Source organism: Drosophila obscura, unplaced genomic scaffold (genome assembly GCF_018151105.1).
Source record: "Drosophila obscura isolate BZ-5 IFL unplaced genomic scaffold, ASM1815110v1 contig_37, whole genome shotgun sequence".
NCBI lineage: Eukaryota > Metazoa > Arthropoda > Insecta > Diptera > Drosophilidae > Drosophila > Drosophila obscura.
In genome coordinates this window covers 1,821,521-1,844,090 of record NW_024542825.1, presented here as the reverse complement: position 1 = coordinate 1,844,090, position 22,570 = coordinate 1,821,521, and the positions used below count along the sequence as shown (strand labels likewise).

General features: G+C 43.5%; 1 protein-coding gene across 1 annotated transcript; it reads left to right on the top strand.

The window, feature by feature from the left end:
- The first annotated feature begins 5,840 nt into the window (after positions 1-5,840).
- LOC111073520 (embryonic polarity protein dorsal) lies at positions 5,841-22,473 on the top strand. Its single transcript, XM_041594861.1, is given in 7 exon segments — positions 5,841-6,432; positions 18,340-18,390; positions 19,281-19,880; positions 19,952-20,334; positions 20,409-21,155; positions 21,200-21,361; positions 21,363-22,473. Coding segments are annotated over 6 exon segments (3,030 nt in total). The 5' UTR covers positions 5,841-6,432; positions 18,340-18,359; the 3' UTR covers positions 22,470-22,473.
- Positions 22,474-22,570: the final 97 nt, after the last annotated feature.

Below are 22,570 nucleotides of genomic sequence, written 5' to 3'. Positions count from 1 at the left end.
GTTCCGATCTTAACGTCTGGGGGAAAAAGAAATCAAACTTAATCATTCTTCGGTACAACAGCGTCATATATGTTGTGCATACGTCACACATATCTCCCCTTTCTCCCGGGTGACCAGTTCTGGTTCTGCGGTTAAATATTAAGTGTTTGATTTGATTAAAAAGTTGGCTTAAAGATAATGCTGACCTGTTAACTGGAATTAGATTGACTGCGCGCGCCGAAAATTCCCAGAACTTAGAAAAATGTTTAGAAAAACGTCTACAATGATTCTTAGAAATTGAATGCATTTCCTAGTAGCGACTAGGCTAATAGTTTTAATTGCTTATGCCTAATGTTGACATCATTAAAACTGTGACAACATCTATAACTATTTAAATGTTTTTCTATTGCACTGCAAATGCAATTTCGAGCCATTGGAACTATCAGCCAATTAAATGGCAGAGACACAAATTGTGTGATTGGGAATTGTTGAGTTATCATTGGTTAATATTCGAGGTAGATAGTTGAAGAAGTATTGTATACAGCTAATTGGTTCGTATGTTCTTATAAAGAACCGAACCTTCTAGTAAGATATTTCTTGGATTTCGATATGGAAACGGTTTATGATATTTTAAATACTTATTTTAAACTGCTTCGACAGTCGTGAATCTATGCATTTATTCGGATAGTCACTTAGGAATTAATGTAATATTATATTAATATCATAAATTACATTTATAGAGTTATTAAATTTAGAAGCAGTACAAGTTTAAATATCTAAAAATTCTCTGTAATATTAGTTACATATTTAAACAGATTGGGTGCCCATACAAGGAATAAACATGCACAGAGAAAAGCGAAACAATTGAAACGGGGACTTCAGGGAAAAACAATTAACTAAATAGATTCCATCGCCTGAGAAAGCTGACCTTTTATTAGTTGTTCCACATTCCTCAACCCCATACAAATACAGTGAACACTCGCTAAACGTACTTACTAATCGCCGTTGAACAGAGCAGATATTTCAAGTAGTCTCCACATTGTTACTCAGTGACCATCTACCATGAAACACTCCGGCATGGGGGTTGTCCGCCCAGCAGGGGTGTTCACTGTATTAGCAAAAACAAAACAATAAAACTGGGCAATTGCAATGGGCGATTCATTGCCAGTTCCAGTTTCAGTGAGAAATGGCAATAAGTTCTAATCCGACCCAACCCAGTGCCGGCCACGCTCCTGAGCTTTCCCCCTGGCCCCTGCCACGCCCCACCACATCCAACCCAACCGATTCCACGGTGCTTCACAAATCGCTGCCACATTAATTAATTAACAGTTGTTTGTGCTGACTGTTGCTATTATTATTGCTGCTGCTGTTGCTGTTGTTGTTGTTGTTGTTGCTGCTGTTTTTTTTTCTGTCGCTGCGGTGTGTTGCTATTATTGCGGCTGATTTTCTATAAGGCAAACCAACACACAACAAAATGTTAGGTCTATCGCTATTGCTGCTCTAGCCATCTATATCTCTCTCTCTCTCTCTCTCCCGCTCTCCCTCTCTGTCTCGAAGTTACCTGAAGTTGTGAAATGACAAAGTCAAAGTCTCAAAGTGTGTGGCTCAGACAACCTTGATATGCTCACCACCAGCCAGTCAAATCAACGAAAACAAGAAAGAAAGATGAGCTTCTGGCATCGAATCTGTAGATACTCTTGCACATATTGTTGGGCCCTTGACTGTCGAAACATATTCAATCGCAGCTGGTATAAGGTACAAGACTATTAAGACTCGTCTGTGACTGTTGAATGCGCTGCAGTGTCAAGTATTGATCGAAAGCGTTGTACCCTCTGTAAGGGTACAGCAACAACAGCTAAACATTGCATGCGGAACTCGAAAGCAAATTCGAACTCGAACGAGCGAACACTCGAAATGAACATCAACTTTGCAACTGCATTTACCAAATTATGCAATGCACAGAGACTGGAAACGGGAATAGCAAGGCAACCCATTCCCACACCACATACATGCAGTGTACATACATACATATGCAATGCACATCATACTCTCCTGCAGCTTAAACTGATCGTATCAAGCACTCTCTCTCGCTCTCAGCTCGCAGCAGATTTCCGCCTGGGCGCGCAACACTCTCACTTGCTCTCAACTGCTCACGCACACTTGTAGGCCGATGCTGCCGCTTTAATTGACAATTCGGATGGCAGGGCAGGGGAGAGTGATACAATTGAGTTTGACGAGCCAGTGCCTCTGCCATGGATGATTCATGCTCGTTTTCGGGGAATCCAAAGCCAATCAAGTGTGCCCCAAAGAAGGCAGACGGACAGGTTTTCAGTTTTACCTTTACCTTTTCGTTTTTCTGTTTTTTTTTTTTAGTATGCCAAGCAAAAGTTTGGCTAATCCACGAATCAGTTACTTAAGACGTGGCCCAAGGAAGCGCACAAACAATTGGTACGGTAGGGGATCAAAAGCGGTAATGACTGCTAAGCTTTAAGTGGTGCGGGTAGATAGATATGCATAGATTGCATATTGCATAGATATTTATGCTTGATATGTACGATATACCTATGTATACATACATACATACATACATATGTAAGCAGATCATCGACCCTTTTGACACCCACTACCCAGCTACAAAAACCGTTCAAATGTGCGCTCGAGCTCTAAGAAATCTTTATCGACTTTGACGTTGATTAGCCAGCCCGTGAAGTAAACAAACAAACAAGCACATAAATCATAAGCTGAGCTTTGAGTTCTCCTTAGCATTATTTAACCATTTTGTTCCATAAATATTACGTGCGCTGTTGAAAAGTACAGCTCTAATTGCTCCCAAAGGATCAATTAAAATGCACTTAAATTGTTTTCGTATCGTACGCCGGCGGTTGAGCGGAGGGCATAAAAACTTCGACGTAGTGTAGCTGTTTTTTTTTTGTTTCTGTTCTCCGCTTTATCGCGTTTCGCTGCTGGGCAAACATTTAGAGTTCATTTGTTATTTTGCTCATCTTGTTATTGATATCGCCCCTCTGGCCACTTCACTTACTATTTCTATGACTGGATGTCTTGCATGTTAATGCTCTTTGTCTCTCTCTCTCTCACTCTTTCTCTCTCTCTCTCTCTCTTTGTTTTTTCGTGGCAGACGACCTTTTGGTGTGGCTCCACTATTTCATGGAATGGTCACATTATAAACAGTGGCCTCAAAAGCGCTAAAAGAGGCGGAGGAGGAGGAGGAAGAGGAGCAATAAAAGCAGAAACAACAACAAGTGGTTGCTCAACTCTGTCGCCCGCCTCCCTTCCACCCTCCGCAGCATATCGCTTGTGTCTTTGTCCCCACTCCACTCCACCTCTGTTCGGTTCGGTTTGGTTCGGTTCGGGGCTTGGCTTTGTTTGTCTGCAGTCTCTCCCGCTCTCCGCCTCTCTGCTGCTCCATCGCTTGCACGCGTGTGACCTTGAATCACACATGTGCCAGAATTGCAGGCGTACGGATTTTTGCCCGCTTCGCATTCGTCTTTCGCTGCTGCTTCTGCTGCTGATAGCAGCTCAAAATAAAGAGAAGGCAAAGTTTGACGTAGAAATCGAACTCTTTCGACGTCACTGGAAGCCGCTGTGATCCAAATTAAATCAATGTTGAAATGTTTGGAAATATGACGTTATTGATATTAATTCAATGGAAATGTATCCCCCAAAATGTAATTCATAAATGCACAGTTTATTGACTATGATTTCCATTTTTTAAGTCTTTCAAATCTTAAGATTTGAGATACTATGGTATCTTTAGTAAAAAAACCTTTTGAATGTCTTCTGGAACGGAGATGATCTATTTCAAGTGTACAGATTCGAAATTCAGTTGATTATACACACGTGTCAAGAATTCTTTTTGTTTTCTTACTCTATCATACAAGCTATAATTTTCCATTCATAATTTAAATTCCATATAAAATATATATGTACATATGTAGTTGCAGTTCCTCTGTTGTTTTTATTGTAAACCCATATTGGAATAAATAGCTTTTGGCAAATATCTCAAAGAATTGCAGTCGATCCAGACGCCACCCACGCCCCATTGAGATTTTGTTTTTAGTTTGGAAATTTTGTTGCCCAAAAACCCAACAGAAATAAACTATACAAATCTGCATATAGATATTGTAGTGTGCACCAGCAATAATGAAATATTTCTGCTCGATTTGCAATCCCAACTGAAAATATTTTCTACCGATGGATGTGATGTGTATTTGGTGCTCGTGTTTATTTAAATGACTAAAATCTGTTGATGGAACAGAAGCCAAAAATTGAGTTAATAACTCAGTCTCTGACCTTAGGCGATGTCGACAGTTTTGTTGTATTTCGTCTCTTGCTAGTTGGGGAATTTGTCTGTTTAAATTAGCAACGCTATATGGATATTATAATTTACATTTGGCGAGGGTCGAATCGAGCTGGTTACTTTTCAGGTATGTCAATTCTTGGGAAAATCAATACGAAAAATGAAGCTGTCAATATTTCATAAATAGAGCTTCTTCTTTGTTGTGCTGGGGAAGAGAGAATTGTGAGCATTCGTGAATATGTATTACATTTTTCCCAAGTAAAGGAAATGAGAGTTTGGGCATCTACTTAATGCCTCAGCATCTTGCATACTGGACCTATGGCCAAATTATGAATATAACAAAAAAACCATAGCTTATTGCCATGCTAAATATATATATTAAGAAAATATGCTGTGGGAAAATATGGAGAGTTGTGGGGTTTTCCGTCTACTCTTTGCTTGGATGAGTCACTCAATCGGGCAAAGAAATTTATACAAAGTGCTATCTCCAGTATCTGGTTAATATTAATGATATTCTATAGCATGGTATTTGTACTTTTTCCCTTAGCTCTGGATATGACCCGATTTCTTTGATCTTTATTTTACTCGGTTATACTCTTTGAAAGAAAATTATATTATAAAGGGCAGCATAAATGTATTTTCTTGGATGCTACATATACATACATATTTTTGCAAAAGGATTTGCTGGATTTGAATGCCATAATAAGTGCCATGTACTACCTACCCTCATGATAATAGATCATCTTTGAGTTCTGCAAACGGCCTGTATAAAATTCTTGCCCAGGCAAAGAACATTTATTTATACCCAAATCGAATTGTGGAACACCTGCCGCGTATTATAAAAATCTCAACACTTTGGCATACCCACTTTTGAATCAATAAGTTTATTTTTTGCGTATTGTTACGTCATTGAAAGTACAAAAAAGAAAAGAAAATAAACCGAAGAATACGCACAAGGAACAGCGATAAACAACAACCAAAAAATAAGCATAACAAAAACAATCAAAGAAAAACTAGCTTCAGCGCCCGAAACTTTTGATACTCTTGGAGATCAATGCATAAGACATGGAAATACGCTTTTGATCGACTATAACGTACCTTACATATTTAAATGTGCTAAACATTTGCATGTAGATCCTTTAGTGAGGTGGAATAACTGCTTTTTGTGCGCAGCAAACAACTGTTCGAAACAGTAATACCCTCGACAAGGGCGGGAGAAGTAGAAGACGAAAGTGAAGCGGGCAATCAATGAGAGAGCGCCTGGCGGCAGACTGGAAAGAAAACAAAAGTATGCGCTCCGCTCCGCATGGAATTTCATGCGATACGATCCGATAGCAGCGGCAGCGGCAGCCAGCAGTTAATCAAGTATACGCGCCCGTTTTCGGCCTATCAGCAGTGCACGACGGAGAGCGAGCGATCATGCAGAGAGAGAGAGAGAGAGAGAGCCGCTCGAGCCGATGCCAAAGCCGGGGCCGAAGCCGAAGCTAGCCAGCGAGAGTCGATGTGCTGAGACCTGGAGCCCAGGCATCGTTCAGTTTCACAGCAAACTTTTTGGTGGTCGGACGTGCTTGGCCGGAGCAAATCATTCGCTTTCCATTATTATAACGCATATTGTGCAAGTCACACGCGTGTGTTTTAGTGTGTGTTTATATATTATATATATACAAATATATATATATTTGTAGTTAGCTCTATTCGAGTATGTGTGAATAAATCAATGTTCGCGACGGCTGCATTGCTAATATAGCAAATACCAACAACAACAACAACAACAAAGCACACTTGAAAGATTGCGTTAGCAACTTTTTGTTGCTTCCATTTTGTCCATTCCGTGCCCATATCTCTCCACCAGCCTGAAGACAACAACAACAGAAAATAAATAAAAATTTGGCGCGCAGTGAACCCAGTGATAAGACCGCCGTAAACAAAATATACACAAGAATAATTAAAATTTTAATCATTTACACGTGTCACAAGGAGTGATAATTCGATTACGCTACATAACGCCAAAGTGCATTCAGATCAGCGTCAAATAAACCAACAAAAAACAAAAATTAACACACTTCGAAGGCAATAATATTTGTGACAGGTGCAACAACCAACAACCAACAACATCAACATATAATCCGTAAAAGGTTAGCAGCAAACCCAATCCATTAACTAAGAAAATACAGGCACAAATCTAAGGCGCAGTTTATAAAGCTGCCTATCCGCTCCATCATTCAGAGTACAGACTGTGAATAGTCTCGGCTCAGCTTTCCTCCTCCCTGCACTGCTCCATTGCAACGACACTGCAAGAAAAATATACAACAAAATATAACAACAACAATTGGCTGTGGCTCGTGGAACTGGCGGATTACATAAATTATAATCGCAGCTACATAAATAAATAGTAGCAACACATGCTGTGGGGCGGGCAATTAATTAAATGACTGCCACGTGCAATGCAAATTTTATTTCTAAATATGTACAAGGAAACACAACAGCAGAGGGGTGCACTAAAACATAAATGTTGCTTAAGGTTTGGGAACCTTGCTACTATCTGTAATTGTTTCTCACTTCGTTGTTATCTGTGCCCCCAGCTCTTATCTACTGAGTGTGGCGCATTTTTTAGGCATTCGATTGACAGCAAATGTCTCCATAGTTTTGAGTAGGAAATCAAAATAGTAAAAAAATTTTAAACCAGGAAATGCCACAACTCTTGTTGGCCCTGCCTCACAGCTGACTGACGTCACAGCTCTGCGCTTTTGTAATGCAACCACAAAAAAGTGAGAGGCATCAGTGCGCACACACACCCAAAACTTGATACGACTTCCCCCACTTACACAGTTTGCACTATGATTGCCTGTAACGAGAGAGAGAGCGGGAGCGGGCGAGCGATCCCTTTTGTTGCTCATTGTTAAAGCCATAATAATTCATCTCAGGGCAGGGCATTGCCAGACCGCAAAAATTGAGTGACATGCGAGACGCAAATTAAAAAGCATTGACATATGTACAATGTACAATGTACATACATGAAATGTCAAAGTGTTTTGACTCTTGGACACCCAAAACAACTCACGAGTCGACTGGCAGCTTCTTTGCTTATGAACTTTGAGAAGGAGCAGAAGACAACGAGCTATTTAAATAACTATTAACTATTATTAAATTATTCAATAACTATTAAAAACAGATGAAGCCAGCTAAACACTGGTATTTTTGGTGTAATAATCATATGAAGAACCGAAACTGCAGCAGTTGTTTATCTAACACCTTTGGCAGCTAGACTTTAGCTACGAGTTTCCGACTCAAATGTTTATGTAGATTAAGAAACGCTTCCTTCTGCCCCTCTATTTATTTATTCAGTGTGGTTTTTTTCAAGTGTAAGATTAGCTGATGCTTATTACAATGCACACAATAAATCTGCCAATAAATCTCTATGAAATGAAGGCGTCGAACAGCGATTTATTGTGATTATTATGCATAGTTAAATGTACTTACAGACACACGAATATATGCGAATCTAAAGCTGGTTCCCTTGTGTGATTTGTCTGTGCCACAGGCGGCAGTAACAACAGCGATTACCGCTAAACACAATTCATTTACATACTCGTACTGGCTCGAATCAGAACTATACATGGTGGATACATACATATTTCTAAAGACATACAATACGAGTATGTATGTATGTATGTATGTATTTATTTATGGTATATAACATATGCCGGAACTACTCCCCTGAGTACGAGACATTTCCTCTAGAATTGAATGCATTAATTTTCTTTTTCAAATTATAAACTTTTATTGCTTGTTTGCTTATCGCAAAGTCAAGTTTTACAAAATGCCTTGAAGTGTGTGCTTATGTACAAATAATAGCTATAAATATGTACTATATGGCATGTACATATGTGTAGCAATTCCCACTAAAATTGATAAGAATTGAGAGCCAACTGAACTAGCTTAAAATCTAAAAATCAATCTCCGAGGGACGCTAATTCTGGAGAGAAATGTTGGCATTTCCCTCGCCGAATTGCGTGCCCAACGAGAACTCTCTCTCTCTCTCCTCTCTCTCTCTCTCTCTCTCTCTCTCTCTCTCTCACTCTCTCCATCAATACCGAACTGTAATCAATTCTCAATTGACCGCAGGTCGACAAACATCGCCAAGATCTGTACAAAGAAACAACAGAGAAAAAACAAAATGCTCGCCCGCAATGCAAATATTTATATAAGAAATTTTGTAAATATTTTTACAACTGAAGACCAGGCCAGACCAGGCTAGGCCAGGCCAGGCAAAAAAAAAAGTTTATAAAAATGATGCCACACGGCATCTGGAAGATTTCGTTTATTTCATTTGTAATCAAAGGAACTGAACTGCATTCGCAAAACGAACCGACACCGAAAATCCAATAAAGTCTTTAAGACTTTTCCACACGCACACGGACACGGACACGGCCTGGCAGAGCCATAAAAATAGAATGAGATGGAACAGAACAGTCATGGTCAAAACTTACTTAAATATCGATTTATCAGCGCCTATAGCCCGCAGCAGATCCCGAAACTTGTATTCATCGGGCACAGACCAAAAACTAGGCGGCCAAAAAGGCATAGGCAGGCAGAAGTCGAAGCAGCAGCAGCAGCCACGGCAACAGCAGCAACAGTGGAATTGTTTTTGGTAATTGATGAAAGAAAAACCCAAACAAAACACACACTTTTCACACCTTCTGCTTGCACACACATACATATGTACTACTCATGAATCTCTATGAGTATGTATGTTTGTGGCAGGTATCGCATACCCTTCCCTTCGCCAGCAGACATATAACTTTGCCATTTATATTGTTCAGATGGTGTTCGGATTGAAAGTTATTGGAAATTAAATGGCCAACGCCTGCAGGAAGGTCACACGGGGCCAGTGGCAAGGTGTGTTGTGGGTGGAACCGAGGGATAAACTCAGTTGCGGGTTCGCGATTATAGGTCAAATGGTAGCCAACGGTATCTATTTGGGTAACGCCACGAACAGAGTTTGCTTAAGTGGAAAATTAAAGGATTTCCTATCAATAGAATATGGAACATATATTGCTTCAATTGTTTTGAATGAAGCATATGCCCAGCACCTCGTTAAAATCTCTTTAAACCTTCTGTGAAAACAGCTTAAATGACTTTTCATTATTGAATATAATGCCAGAGTAGTTTCCTGTAGGTTCAAGCACAAATTATGTAATATTTGGATTAGCATACTTGTTGCCAATCGCCAGATAAATTCCCATTTATATCCACACCGATCTGCTCCTGAGTATGTCCCAAGTTCAACAATATTTTCGATTTACATATGTATGTATATTGTACATACATTTCATTCAATGCCCCCGCCAATATCCGTTCAGTGGAATATTTTCCAAGCAGATATTCGTCTAGCCAAATTCTTCCATGATCTGTCATCTCATATCCAGCTCCTGCCTCAGACCAGAACACGCATACGCCATGTTGTGCGCTGAAAATGTTGAATTGATTGAATTGTGAAAAGTTTTATCGCAAAATAATTAAATGCTGCGGTTTCTTCGATTTTTGGGCATCGCGTGTCGAGTGTTTTTTTGTGTGTTTGTTCGGTTTTAATTTTTGTGTGTTGCGATGTGTAGCTGTGATGGCTGTGGTGTCTTGGCCATTAGAATGGAAATTGTTCTAACGCTTCGCTGGCTTTTGCACTGGCCTAGCTCTGGCCGGGTGTCTGGTGTGGTCAGGTCTGGTCTCGTCTGGTTTGGTTTGGCATTCTGAGAATGCCTTTGGTTACTCTCAGCATTATTTACTTGACTGCAAAATATGTTCCGTTCTGTTCTGTTCGGTTCCTTTTGATTTTTGCTTGAAAAGACATGAAAATCGATTTGTTGTATAATTTAATTTTTGCTGCCGCTTCCACACAGATTGTGTTCCGTTCCGTTTCGTTCTGTTCTTTTCTGTTCTGTTCTGTTCTGTTTTATCGTGTACCTGGGGGGGCGGGGCAGGAACGTTCACGTTCGTGTTGAATGAAGAAGCCAAATGTAACCGGAAAATGTGAGAGAATTAATTGCTTTTTAATTAGTTGCGCACATTAACAGTTTTCAGGTGGCACGCCATACGAAATAAAATGCCAACAAAAGCAAACAAATGAAAACAAAATCAAAAAAAAAACTTTTCATGATATTTTCATTGTAAAAGCAGAAAAAAAAAAAACGAAAATTATATTCCACTGTTTAGGGCACGGTTCACATTCACTCACTCACACCAATGCCTGCAACTGACTCACAATTGTGGAGATTCATACATTTAAATATAGACTGAGCGGGGTTATCAGCTACACTGGGCACTGGGCATACTCCCTGATCTCGCTGATATGTCATACGGTTAAAAAATCTCTCCGCCTTAATTGATTTACAATTAGCTGAAGAAATCTGCTTGGGATTGCCCATAGATAGGCGCTGGGAAAAACTCATCAGTGGCAGTGGCTTACATTTACATTTACATTTGTGTGGCAAGGAATAGGAGCTTTGGGTCTGCTCCGCAAATTAAATAACAATTTTCCAAGGGAATATTTGGCAGCAAAAAGATTGAATTATGGGTGGACTATTACTGGTACAGAAAAAGCGCCAAAATAAGAAGAGTTTTCCAAGAGGGAAACCTGATCGAAACAAAAGTTCACCTCTTCTGATGCAAATATTCCCATTAATTCATTCTCACAGTACAGTGAACACTTTGAAACTTACTTCCATGCCGTGCCCGTCTTTCGGGCTAGCACCACCGCAAAAACAGGTTAAACAAAGTTGGAGATCAAGGAGCAAACAACCCAGAGACATTTGTTTATTCATCAAATACAGAAGGCCGAATGGATGTGCTGCATGTGACAGCGTCGTGGTTGGGACGCCTCCATGAAGGACACTCTTTGAGGGGGTGGCAACTGGCGGCGGGGAAAGCATAATTTCATTTATTGATTTTCCTAGTCAACAATTTCCTTTTTCTTCGCCTGAGAAGATTCCCCCGTCCTGCTTTTTGGTGACAGGCGGAATTATGTTTCGGGGCAAACTTTTTATTTGAATTTAATTTTTTCTATATATATAAAGCATACGAAACGGGCACGAGTACGAGTGCCGAGTGTATGGAATATAATGCAGGGCACGGGCACTCGACACCCAACAACAACACAGGACCCAGGCACGCACACACACACACACACACACACAGACACAGACACTCGCATGGCAGCTTAAGCACTTGAGGTGCCAATGGAAGAGAAAGGGAGATGGAATGCTGCTACCCTGCATAGCGTAAGGAAGAGGGGGGCTGCACTAGAAATTAGCTGGCAGGAAGTAGATATTCTTAGAGACATGTCCCTCGGATAAGCAGCTACATTCCACTTTAAGTTCCGCAGAACAGGATAAAAAACTCAGCCAAAATTTGAAAGAAATATAGAATAATATATATAAAATATAATATAATATAATATAATAATAATATATAATGGATATAAAATATATAGAAATATAAGCAGAATGAACAAAACAAGTTGAAGAAGTTCCCATGACTTTCGAGCACTATAAATGGGATATCCATATGCAGAACTTGTTTCGATGCATAGACACATAGCACTGGGCTGTTATAGTGTCGCAGTTTCGACTGGCTTTTACCTGCATTCGATTGCTATGCCCTTCAGAGATTTTTCCTTGACTGCCCTTTCAAATGAAATAATATCACGTATACGAACGAATCAGTTGAGTTTTGTGGGGTATGCCACAGTCGCAATGCTCGACTTTATCGTTTCTTTGTTGCTTTGTCTGTGTTTGATGTTGAAGTTTGTGAAGCACAGCCACTGTGCCAAAGTGTGTGTGTGTGTGTGACTGAGTGTGTGATTAGGCCATCAGTGGGCGAATAAAGTGTATATGGAGGTGGCGGTGGCGGCATTTTGGGTTCTATACATCCAAGCTTTCCTATTCCATATCCTACCAGCCACCGCCGTAGTCCCAGTCCCAGTCCCAGTCCACTTCCGCTTCTATTTAGCTGTGTGTTTATTTTCGGTTCAGAACGCGATTTTCCAATCGATTGAGCACGTGACAAGCTGCTAGCTAGCTGCTGAAATATGTGTGTGAGTCCTGCTGCTAATACACCCCCAATGTACAATATATATTGCCGAAGTAACTCAAAACTCGAAAGCGTAACTCGAAACCATTAATTTGGAAGCCTCAAACTCTCCATTTCGAATGGAATCTATTTTTGACAACATTTAATTAACATTTTGTGCCACAATTCCTTCCGTTTTACCTAGCTTACTTTTGGTTGTTGTTGTTGTTGCTGTTGTTGTTTGCTAGTCCTTTAGACATCCTTTTTGTTTTGTCGGTTTTCGGTTTATTTATGCATCAATTTGTGGCTCTGATTTATGTCGCCAGAAATTTCCATTTCTCACTCCATTCAACGCCAGAAAAAAAAAGAAAACCTAAATGCGAATTAAATTTGTGCGTTTTTTGTTCCTGCGCTGAGTTTCTGGCGTGGCCTGGCCTGGCCTGGCCTGGCTTGCCCTGGCCTGTCTTAAAGTATTATTCAGCTTAAGTTATGCCCAAATTGAGTAGGAAGTAGCTGAGGGCCTAGACGTGAAAGGGGGGAGGGCGGGAGCACACAAAATAAAAGGAAGCTTGAGATGAGCCAAGCAATTGCGCGCTTTTCCATTTTGGGGCACTTAATGAAATCTACAAATTACGAGGGCAGCCAAAATTGTGAGAGGAATATTGATATTCAAGGATATAAGTTGAAATTCAGAAAATAAAGAATAAAGAACAATGAATAAGGAATGAATGAAAAGGGAATCCTTAAGAGAAAAGTAGTAGCCGGTAGCTAGGCTTAACCACTCAACTGAGACTGCGACTAAGGGGAACCCTTGAGAATCAGTTTAAAGAACACTTTAAAATATTGCAAAAAGAATTTCTGCAATTAACTTGAAGCGTCTTTGAAGTCTTTGAAATATATTTATGAAATTCAGAAAATAAAAGGAGCATTAAGTTGGGTTAAAATGTGAAATTCCTGCCTGAGCCTTAACTGAATATTAATGCATTTAATTCATGAAAAAGGAAAGCACTTTTTAAACATAGTTTATTCGAAAAAAAAAAATACATTAATTTTCCTTAATGGCCATACAAATTATGCTAATAAATATTCCTAAATATATGTCCACATTTGCCTTTGAGAGAGAGATTAATGCAGGGGAAAAAGGGCTAATTAGCATGCGTTCTATATTTATATTTATATCCGCTGCTCCGCTGAGTGGCTCCAAACACAAGAGGACTTAAACCAAAACGGGGAAAATCACTGTCGGGGAAAATCACTGTCAGCTAATTTAAGAACATTTCACCAAGCGAGCAGGATTATTTCTCTAAGCGAAACTAACGACAGGACAGGAGAGGACAGCCAAAGCAAAAGCAAAAGCATAACCGCGTGTGTGGACTGAGAAGCGGCTTGTGGTTATTTTCATTCCACTCCACTCCATTCCATGCATGAACAAGAGTTACAGAAATACATTCTGATTTTCTACATAATTCTTTTTTTTTTTGTTTTATGTTTTATGCCACAGATCATACGGGATTATCTGCGTTTTTAAATGTTTATAAAAACATTTTAAATTGAAATTTTGGAGAGCTTATTTGGTTGGGGTCTAGGCAGAGCGCAGCTGATGCTAGCTGAGGGATTTAGTTGATTTTTATGCTGAATGTTCAATGAGCATGTACCAAGAGACACCGCCAACTAAGTCGAGGAGGGAACTGGGATGCGATATGCAAACCCAAACCCAAGCCACTGTTAAGGGAGGCGGACATGTCACCAAAGATCTTCTTATGCCCTGTACACGTAGCCACAGATGTACGTACTCGCACTCGTTCTCGCACTCGTTCTCGTACTCGTTCCCGTTGTCGTACTCGTTCTCGCACTCCTACTCGTTCCCGTAGATATCTTTGTTATTACACCGCGCGGTGTCTCCGTTTTTGTGGCTTGCATTACACTTGAGTTGATTTATTATTTATGCCTGCAATCGATATCTCTACTCACTCACAACTGCCTGCTACCCCGTTACGCCACAGTTTAAAGCGTACCGTCAGTTAATGACCCTCGCCTGGGCAACCCTACTGCCCAGTGTGTGTGTGTGTGTGTGTCTGTAGGTGGTGTGTGTGTGTGTCTGTAGTTGGTGTGTGTGGGAGTGGGAGTGGGTGTGGGTGTGGGCATGCAGGGTGAGATTAGCGAAGCGAAGTCCGCTGTCAGCAGCATTAGCATTAGCTAGCGCCATCTACTTAAAAGTTTTCGCCTGCCGGTTGTCGAATGCCGCTGGCAAGCAAAGGAATCGTATCGTTCCGATGATACCCTTTTAAAGGGGAACTACAATTCCGACCAGAAATTGCAGTGCAGCAGGAGAAGCATTTGCTGAACACTCTTTTATTTTTGTTTTTTTAACCCATAGTTAGCTGAGTTAGCTGCGAGGGCATCCAAAGTTTCGTACTCGAATTTAGCCTTAGTTTCTTTGAGTTGTTTTGGCTGTCGACCCATATTCGCTTATTACACAGTTGAGATGTTCGACACACGTGTGTGGACGTTGGCGGGGGGGTGGTAGGGAAGGCATGGAATGAAGGAAGACTGCCTGGACAGAGCAGAGGTGGGACCCATAAAGCGTCGTGTGGTCCGTAAACAAAGGCTGTGGGATGCGTTGGCTGGAGAGTGTGTTCCTCTGTGTGTGTGTGTGTGTGTGTGTGGTGTGAATTGCAAGAGAGAAAGGGAAGAGCTCTGATGACTAGGGGATACCCTCTAGTTGAATTTATTAGCAGTCATTTGAATGTAAAAAGTAAATCATTCTGAATGCAAATGGCTAGCAACAAAGTGCCATAATATTAGCTGAGTATTACTCAATAATCCCCTTGGTAATGATCGAAACTATATTTATAAATATACCAGAGCAGAGCCCCATTTATTTTACACTTAATTAGCGTAAATAGCAGGGAGAATTGCCACAAACTGGAACTGAGTGTACGCTGCATGAGTAGAGACAGAAATATAGGGATATATGTAGTATATATAATATATAATGTCTGGACGTTGATATGCAATGACTGCACCATCAAGTGGCCCATGCGACACCAAGCCGAAGCCTGTTACGCGCGGAACCCAGGCAGAAACGCAGCCCTCCTCCCGCCCAACCGACCGAGGGGCGCTGCCGCATGACGCGCGACGCGTGTTACCGAACCGACGCGAGCATGCAGGAAAGATAGGTGTTAGACTAAAATTCGAGGAAAATTAGAGCTAAACACAACTCAAAGAGCTAAGCATGCAAAGATAGCTAAAAAATATAACTAATACGGGAAGGTATGTTAGTATTAGTGATTTAAGAATATATATAATATAATATATATAATATATATAATATATATATAGTATGTACTCAGTCTCCGATTGTCTGATTTTCAGTTAAGTTAAGGAACGAACAGACAGAAAGTCTTCGCTGGCTGGTCTGCTGTTTATTCCCACAAATCTATGCAAAGATATTCATTGCTTTTGCTTTTTGTAAGAAACAATTTCTTCCATCAAGCCAATATGCCCTTTGTTGCCCTACTAATTGCTGGGTGTCAAATCCAGTGGCGTACAAATTGTTTTTGCAATGCTATAAATGTAAACAAAATTAACATATGCAAATTTTTCAAGCCCACGTGTACGAGTCTGTGTGACACGAGCCTGTGTGTGTGTGCCTTTGTGTGTTTGTGTGTTGGTAAGCTTGACGCCAACATTTGGCATTTAGACAAATAGCCAGGCTGTCCGTCCCAGAGGCGAGACTTCTTGCTGGATTATACAAGTGGAGCAGAACAAACATATATACATATATACGGGTGTGTGTGTTTGTGTGTGTGTGCTCTCCTTTTCTTGTGGAAAAACTTGAATTATGTTCAGAAAATGCAAAATACTTTTAGCCATATGTTGGCGCTGCACTTGCCGGGCAAGAGAGACAGAGAGTGGGAGAGAGGGGAGAGAGGGAGGGAGCTTAAGCAACTTGTTTGGTATCTTTATGGATACGACGACTATTAAGTACACATTATACAGTCATTGTTATTATTGTATGCCATACAGGCGAATAACACTGATAACCTTGATCGATGCGCGGCAGCAAGCGACTCCACTGTGGTGTGCCTTACATAACCGGAGAATGGAGCAGCCACAGTCGCAGGATAGGGCCATATATGCTCTCGTATAGAGTCAGACGCCAAAGAAAGCGGGGGGAGAGAGAGCGACTAAAAGCTGTTGGCTCACAAGAATAAAGAAATATTTACTTAATATTTTATGAATTAATCAAGCAGGAATAATAAACATATAATTTACATGCAAACGGATAAGAAATAAAACAAATTGAGATGAATTAGTCTGTTGGGAAGAGACAGAAAAGAGGAAAGAGAAACTAGAGGATTACACTAGTTTTTTCCTAAGGAACAAAACCAACTTTAAAAGAGGGGAGAAGGTTGATGATTTTTTTTGAGTTGAAGACGGGGGGGGGGGGGGGGGGGGTGCGTCCGGCGGGGGGGGGGGGGGGCGGGGGGGGGGGAAAAGAGAAACGAGAGTATTAGTTATACATAGTTATATGTAGTAGTAGTATATGTAGTAAGTAGTTACAGTATTATCCACAATTTGGAAAATACGAAACGCAGAATCATAAATAAAGCTCATATCTAAAAGATTGCAGATAAACGTTGCAATCGGATCATTGTTATAGCCAACAGAACCTGTCGCATGACTCTTTTAAGACCTGGCTTTTCCAGCACTTTTAATGACAAAGCAACGAGTTTTTGGGTGGTGTACTCTTGGGTTGCACTCGCATATTCCGTCCCATATAAAAGTACTTGCCACGGAATAAAACTTTTCCTGGAATCTAAAAGTAATATCACTGCCAAAAGTTTTTTTCGTTAAATGATAAGATAATGGTTGAGGCAACAACTTGTCTGGCTATCTTTTTTCAAGGAATCTACAACAGTTTTGCACGCCCCTTAAAAGGTTTATCAAAGCAATAGAACGAGTGCGAGTATTATTTAACGACAGGACAGGACTAGCCCAACCCATCTTGGGTTGAAATTTGTAATAAGTTGGCACTATTTCACTTGCATTTATTGTGTGCCTCAGTCTCCACATCAAAGTGCAACTACTGTTGATAAGAATTGTTGTCAACGAGACCTTTTGGGTCATGCAAATAGATTTATTTTAAAGGCCGTCTTTTGGTTGTGAACCCTAACACCAGATTTCGTTATCAGAAATTTTGCACTTTTTGGGAAAGCAAAAAAAAAAGTACAGAGATAATGAAACGATCGAGACACATGGGACATGAATCAGTTGGTTTGGTTTTGGTTTGGTTACCAGCCGCCGATCGTACTTTTGGCCAATTCAAAATGTTTGGGGGGGGGGGCTACCCTCTAGCCAATGGCTGTTATATGTAGAACATAACATAAATAATTTATCTGTTTTTATTACAGTTTATATTGGTAGTGGAAATAATGTAAAATATTGATAGTATTTTTTACTATTTATTACTCTAATTTACCCATACCTAAAAGTGGATTTGCTGCTTAAAAATTGCACCTTCTGTTGAATATAATTTATTTTATTTTACTCTACCTACATACGTACGTATATACATATGTACTCATACTTATATGTACATATGTAGACTCTTCTATTACGTGGGCCACAACATACTTAATCCAAAGAACATCTAAAGGGTATGCCTGAGAATATTCGAACTATATTTATCATAGCTTCTGCCACCCCAAAAAGAATGCAAGACAACTTGAATTAAAGATTGGTATTACATATATAATTCATAGGCCTTCGATGCCTCAAGCTAAATATAAAATATCTTTGGGCTCATCAATCCAAATCCAAAATCTGATTCCATATCGGATACGCGTATATTTCGACACTTAATGCTAATCTATCATTACAAATGAATGAGTGCGGGGGCGGGGAAATGGGTCGTCATATACTTACATATGAATGAAAAATTAATGGCAATCTATCATTGGTTTTATTTGCAGGCAATCAACAGCAGCATCCAATGGCTGAGGAGGAGTTCTTTGGCGATTTAGGTGTGTATAAACAGCCATCAATTTATGGCACATACTAAATAGTTCTAGCCCTAATTAATATATGTAGCATGTGGCATATAAACCCAAGACTGCTGCCCCATAACCCTGCCGAAAAGGGGGAAAGAGTGCTCGTGCTGTTGCTGGCCTAATGAATAATCTGGAGGCATAAGTCAATCGACAATGCGCTTAATTAGGCCAGGCCAGGGCACAGGCATCCCAATTGTGTAGAATTTTTAGTGGCTAATTGAACATTGTTATTGCTGTTTGCCAGCAGCTCGGTGCGGTGCGTGCGGTGCGTGTGGCAGCAGGGAAATACAATGGAAGCCAGCAAAAGAATCACATCACGATCCAAAGTGGCATAATAAGTCTGGCAAATTGCTGGCCTGGCCAACATTTTTGACGTCAGCACTCGTCAGCTGGCCATGCAAATGGCGAAGCAGCCTGTGCCCTGCCACTGACGCGACTCAACGCTTGGAAAACAATAGCTATCTAATGCCATGCCCACCCACACGCGAGCGTGTCTCTGATAGATACAAAAAATATCTGCAATACGTATACGCCGTGTTGTCCTTTTTGCAGAGGTAACCCAATAGCGTAATGGATTATAAATATACAGAAAAACAAAGTCTGTCTGCTTAACCTTCTTTCAGCAATACTTTAAGGGAAAGTTTTCCCACACGTGACTAATGCAGAGAGAGGAAACTCTGGCAGGGAGTGCGGGAACTAAACTTTTTTTTTCCTAGAATTTCCCAAGTCAGTTGGCTGCCCCCCCAACGTGTTCTAGTTCTTGCGCTAAATTGTTTCTGGCATTCTGACTTATTGATTTTTGTGTTATTTTCCACATTGCACTCCCACACCCACTGCCCCCCTATCCGCCCTACATCCTGCAGACGACATTATCAATATGGACGTGAACGGCGGCGGCGGCGCTGGAGGCGGAAGAACGACTGTGAATATGCAGCAGGTATTTCATCAGTCGACGTCCCTGCCGGTGATGCCATCGCCCATGCCGCTGGGCCAGCTGCAGACACACCAGACACACCAGACACCGCTGACACCACCCAAGACCAGGACAACAGCCAAGGCCAGCGTAAAGACGGGTCCACACCTGCGCATCATCGAGGAGCCAACGAACAACATAATCCGGTTTCGGTACAAGTGCGAGGGCCGCACGGCGGGCTCCATACCGGGCATGAGCAGCAGCGCAGAGAGGGGCAAGACCTTCCCCACCATCGAGGTGTGCGACTACAGTGGCCCCGTCACCGTTGTCGTGTCGTGCGTGACCAGCGACGAGCCGTACCGCCAGCATCCGCACTGGCTGGTCAGCAAGGAGGAGGCCGACTCGTGCAAGTCGGGCGTGTACAGCAAGCGGCTGCCGCCGGAGGAGCGGCGTCTGGTGCTGCAGAAGGTGGGCATACAGTGTGCCAAGAAGCTGGAGATGCGCGACTCGCTGCTGGAGCGCGAGCGCAAGAATGTGGATCCCTTTTTGGGTGGGTAACACTCGCTCTTAATTTTCCCCTCCCCCTACTAAAATTGCATCTCTATCCTTTCGTTATGGCAGCCAAATTCGATCACAAGGACCAAGTCGACAAGATCAATCGGTACGAGCTGCGGCTGTGCTATCAGGCATTCATCAAAGTGGGCGGCACACGCGTCGCCCTCGATCCGATTGTGTCCTCGCCGATATACGGCAAGAGCAACGAGCTGATGATCAGCCGTCTGTGCAGCTGCTCGGCGAAGGTGAGTGGCGGCGATGAGATCATTATGCTCTGCGAGAAGATATCCAAGGATGACATCGAGATACGCTTCTACGAGACGGACGACGATGGCCGGGAGCTGTGGCACGCCAACGGAGAGTTCCAGCCGACGGACGTGTTCAAGCAGATGGCCATTACGTTCAAGACGCCGCGTTACAGGAATACAGAGATTACACAGAGTGTCTATGTGAGTGCTAAGAGTGCCAAATACCAGATACCAGATGGAGACGCTGTGGGCTAATTGTATTTTCTGATTCCCAGGTGGAACTGAAGCTGGTGCGACCCTCGGATGGTGCGACGAGTGCCCCGCTGCAGTTCGAGTACTTCCCGAATCCAGGTATAGTAACCTTTGCCCGGCTGCAGCGCAAGCTGAAGCGCAAGCAGGAGATGGACGTGTTCCAGCAGATTTTGTCCCTAGATAGCGAAACGACAGCCACCAAGTACTCGTGTCCGCCGCTCGATCTCAACGAGGACGAGAACAACACCGTCTCATCGGATGATCAGCCCAGTTCGGGCACCCTCAATGACTTTGAGATTGCGGTGAAGAAGCAACTGATGCACCTGCAGCACCGTGGCGAGTCCCATGATGCCGATGGCAACACCATGACGGAGTACACGGACAACGACAACGAACCGGACATGGAGATTGAGCTGGAGGTGCCGCAGCTGTTGCCGCAGCTGGCCGATGACTGCACCCAGACGTCGACGCCCATGGAGGAGATACTGCAGCATCCGCAGCTGCAGACGCGACCGCTCAACAATGTGGACAAGATCACCGAGTGGATGAAGAGCAGCGAATTCGAGCGCACGGACAGCCTCACCGTGGAGAACGGCGACACGCCCACCATGTCCAACAGCACCGCCCAGACGGCCTTCACCAATGTCAGCAGCCTGACGGCCAATACGACCATCACGAATCAGCTGGATGGCGATGGGGATGGGGATGAGGAGGGTGCGGGCTCACGCAGGGATACACTAGAGAATCCAGCACTCAAGGAGCTGCCAGAGGCCGATGGAGGAGCAGCAGCGCAGCCGCAGGAGCAGGAGAGGAGGATGGGGAGAGGGAACCCGAACTAGCCTCGGCCAGCGCCCAGGCCTCGGTGGATCTCGATGAGAACTTTGATGAGACGGCCACGTACACGAGCCTGCAGATAGCCTTCAACAATCCCGTGGACATACCCAGGAACTCGGGCGCGGCCTCCCTCCGCCTCCAGGCAGATATACGCCGCGACCAATCCCTTCAGCCAGATGGACGAGGACGAGCTGGTGGTGCTGACGAATCCCCCCGCGCCGCGGATCAAAGTGAACGCGGCCCTGACACCGGCCACGCCGCCGTCGCCGACACTGCCGCAGCTGCCGCCGCGCACACCCTCGCCGGATCCCGATCACCGTCTGCCGCCGCTGCCACCAAAGCCACAGAGGAACTCGCAGGATCTGAGCATCGTGAGCGACGGATCGATCAATCGGTCGCGCAACGGCAGCCTCAGCTCCGCCAGGACCACGCCCTCGCCCATCATCATAATGCGCACGCCCGACCAGAGCCCCACCAAGCGGCAGCCGACATCGACGCCGAGTGCCTCGCCCAAGAAGCGGCAGGGATTCTTCTCGCGCTTCTTCTCGCGCCGCAAGAGCCGGGCCGACGAGGAGGAGGGATGCCTCACAGTGGGCGCCAGTCCCAGCAAGCAGCCGGGCGGCTCCTCCAGGGCCACCACGCCCACGCCCACGGGCAGCCGGGAGCCGAGTGTGGCGCACTTTGCGCTGGGCGATCCCAATCGCAGCTCCAGCCGCTCCATGCAGCCGCCGAGCAACTGCAGCAACAGCAGCAACAGCGCCGCTGGTCGCAATGGCCGTCCCGTGGGCCGCAGCTCGAGCAGTGTGTCGGGCAAGCGACCCGCCTACCTGGATGCCGATGTCATCCACATACCGCTGAAGGGCGGCGACAGCGAGAACAGCCTGCTGCGGCCCGAGAGCTACTCGACGGCCAGCACCCTCAGCTACGGTCGGCCGCTGGACCGCAAGACCCTCAGCACACTGCAGCTGGCCGACATACCCATCAGCGACGGCAACATGGAACTGGTGGCCATTGCCGATCGCCAGAGCATCCGCAACTTGTGCGAGGGCGCCTACGGCGTTGTGCTCGACCCCAGCGTGGATCTGTCCGAGGCGGAGCACTTTGCGCTCTACACCAGCAAGTCCCCGGAGCCGCCATTCGGCGGGGAACAGTCCGGTGCTGCGGATGGTCCTGGTGGGGCGGAGGCAACGGATTTCCTCACCGCTGATGAGATAGCGCGACGTCTGGCCGAGGCCAATGGCCTGCAGTGAAGCGGCGAGAAACGGGGAGGTGTTTCGGGCAACTGATTTGAGGTTTCTTTGGGTATTTATTGATTCCAGCTGAGAAACAGAACAGATCTTTTGACAGGTAT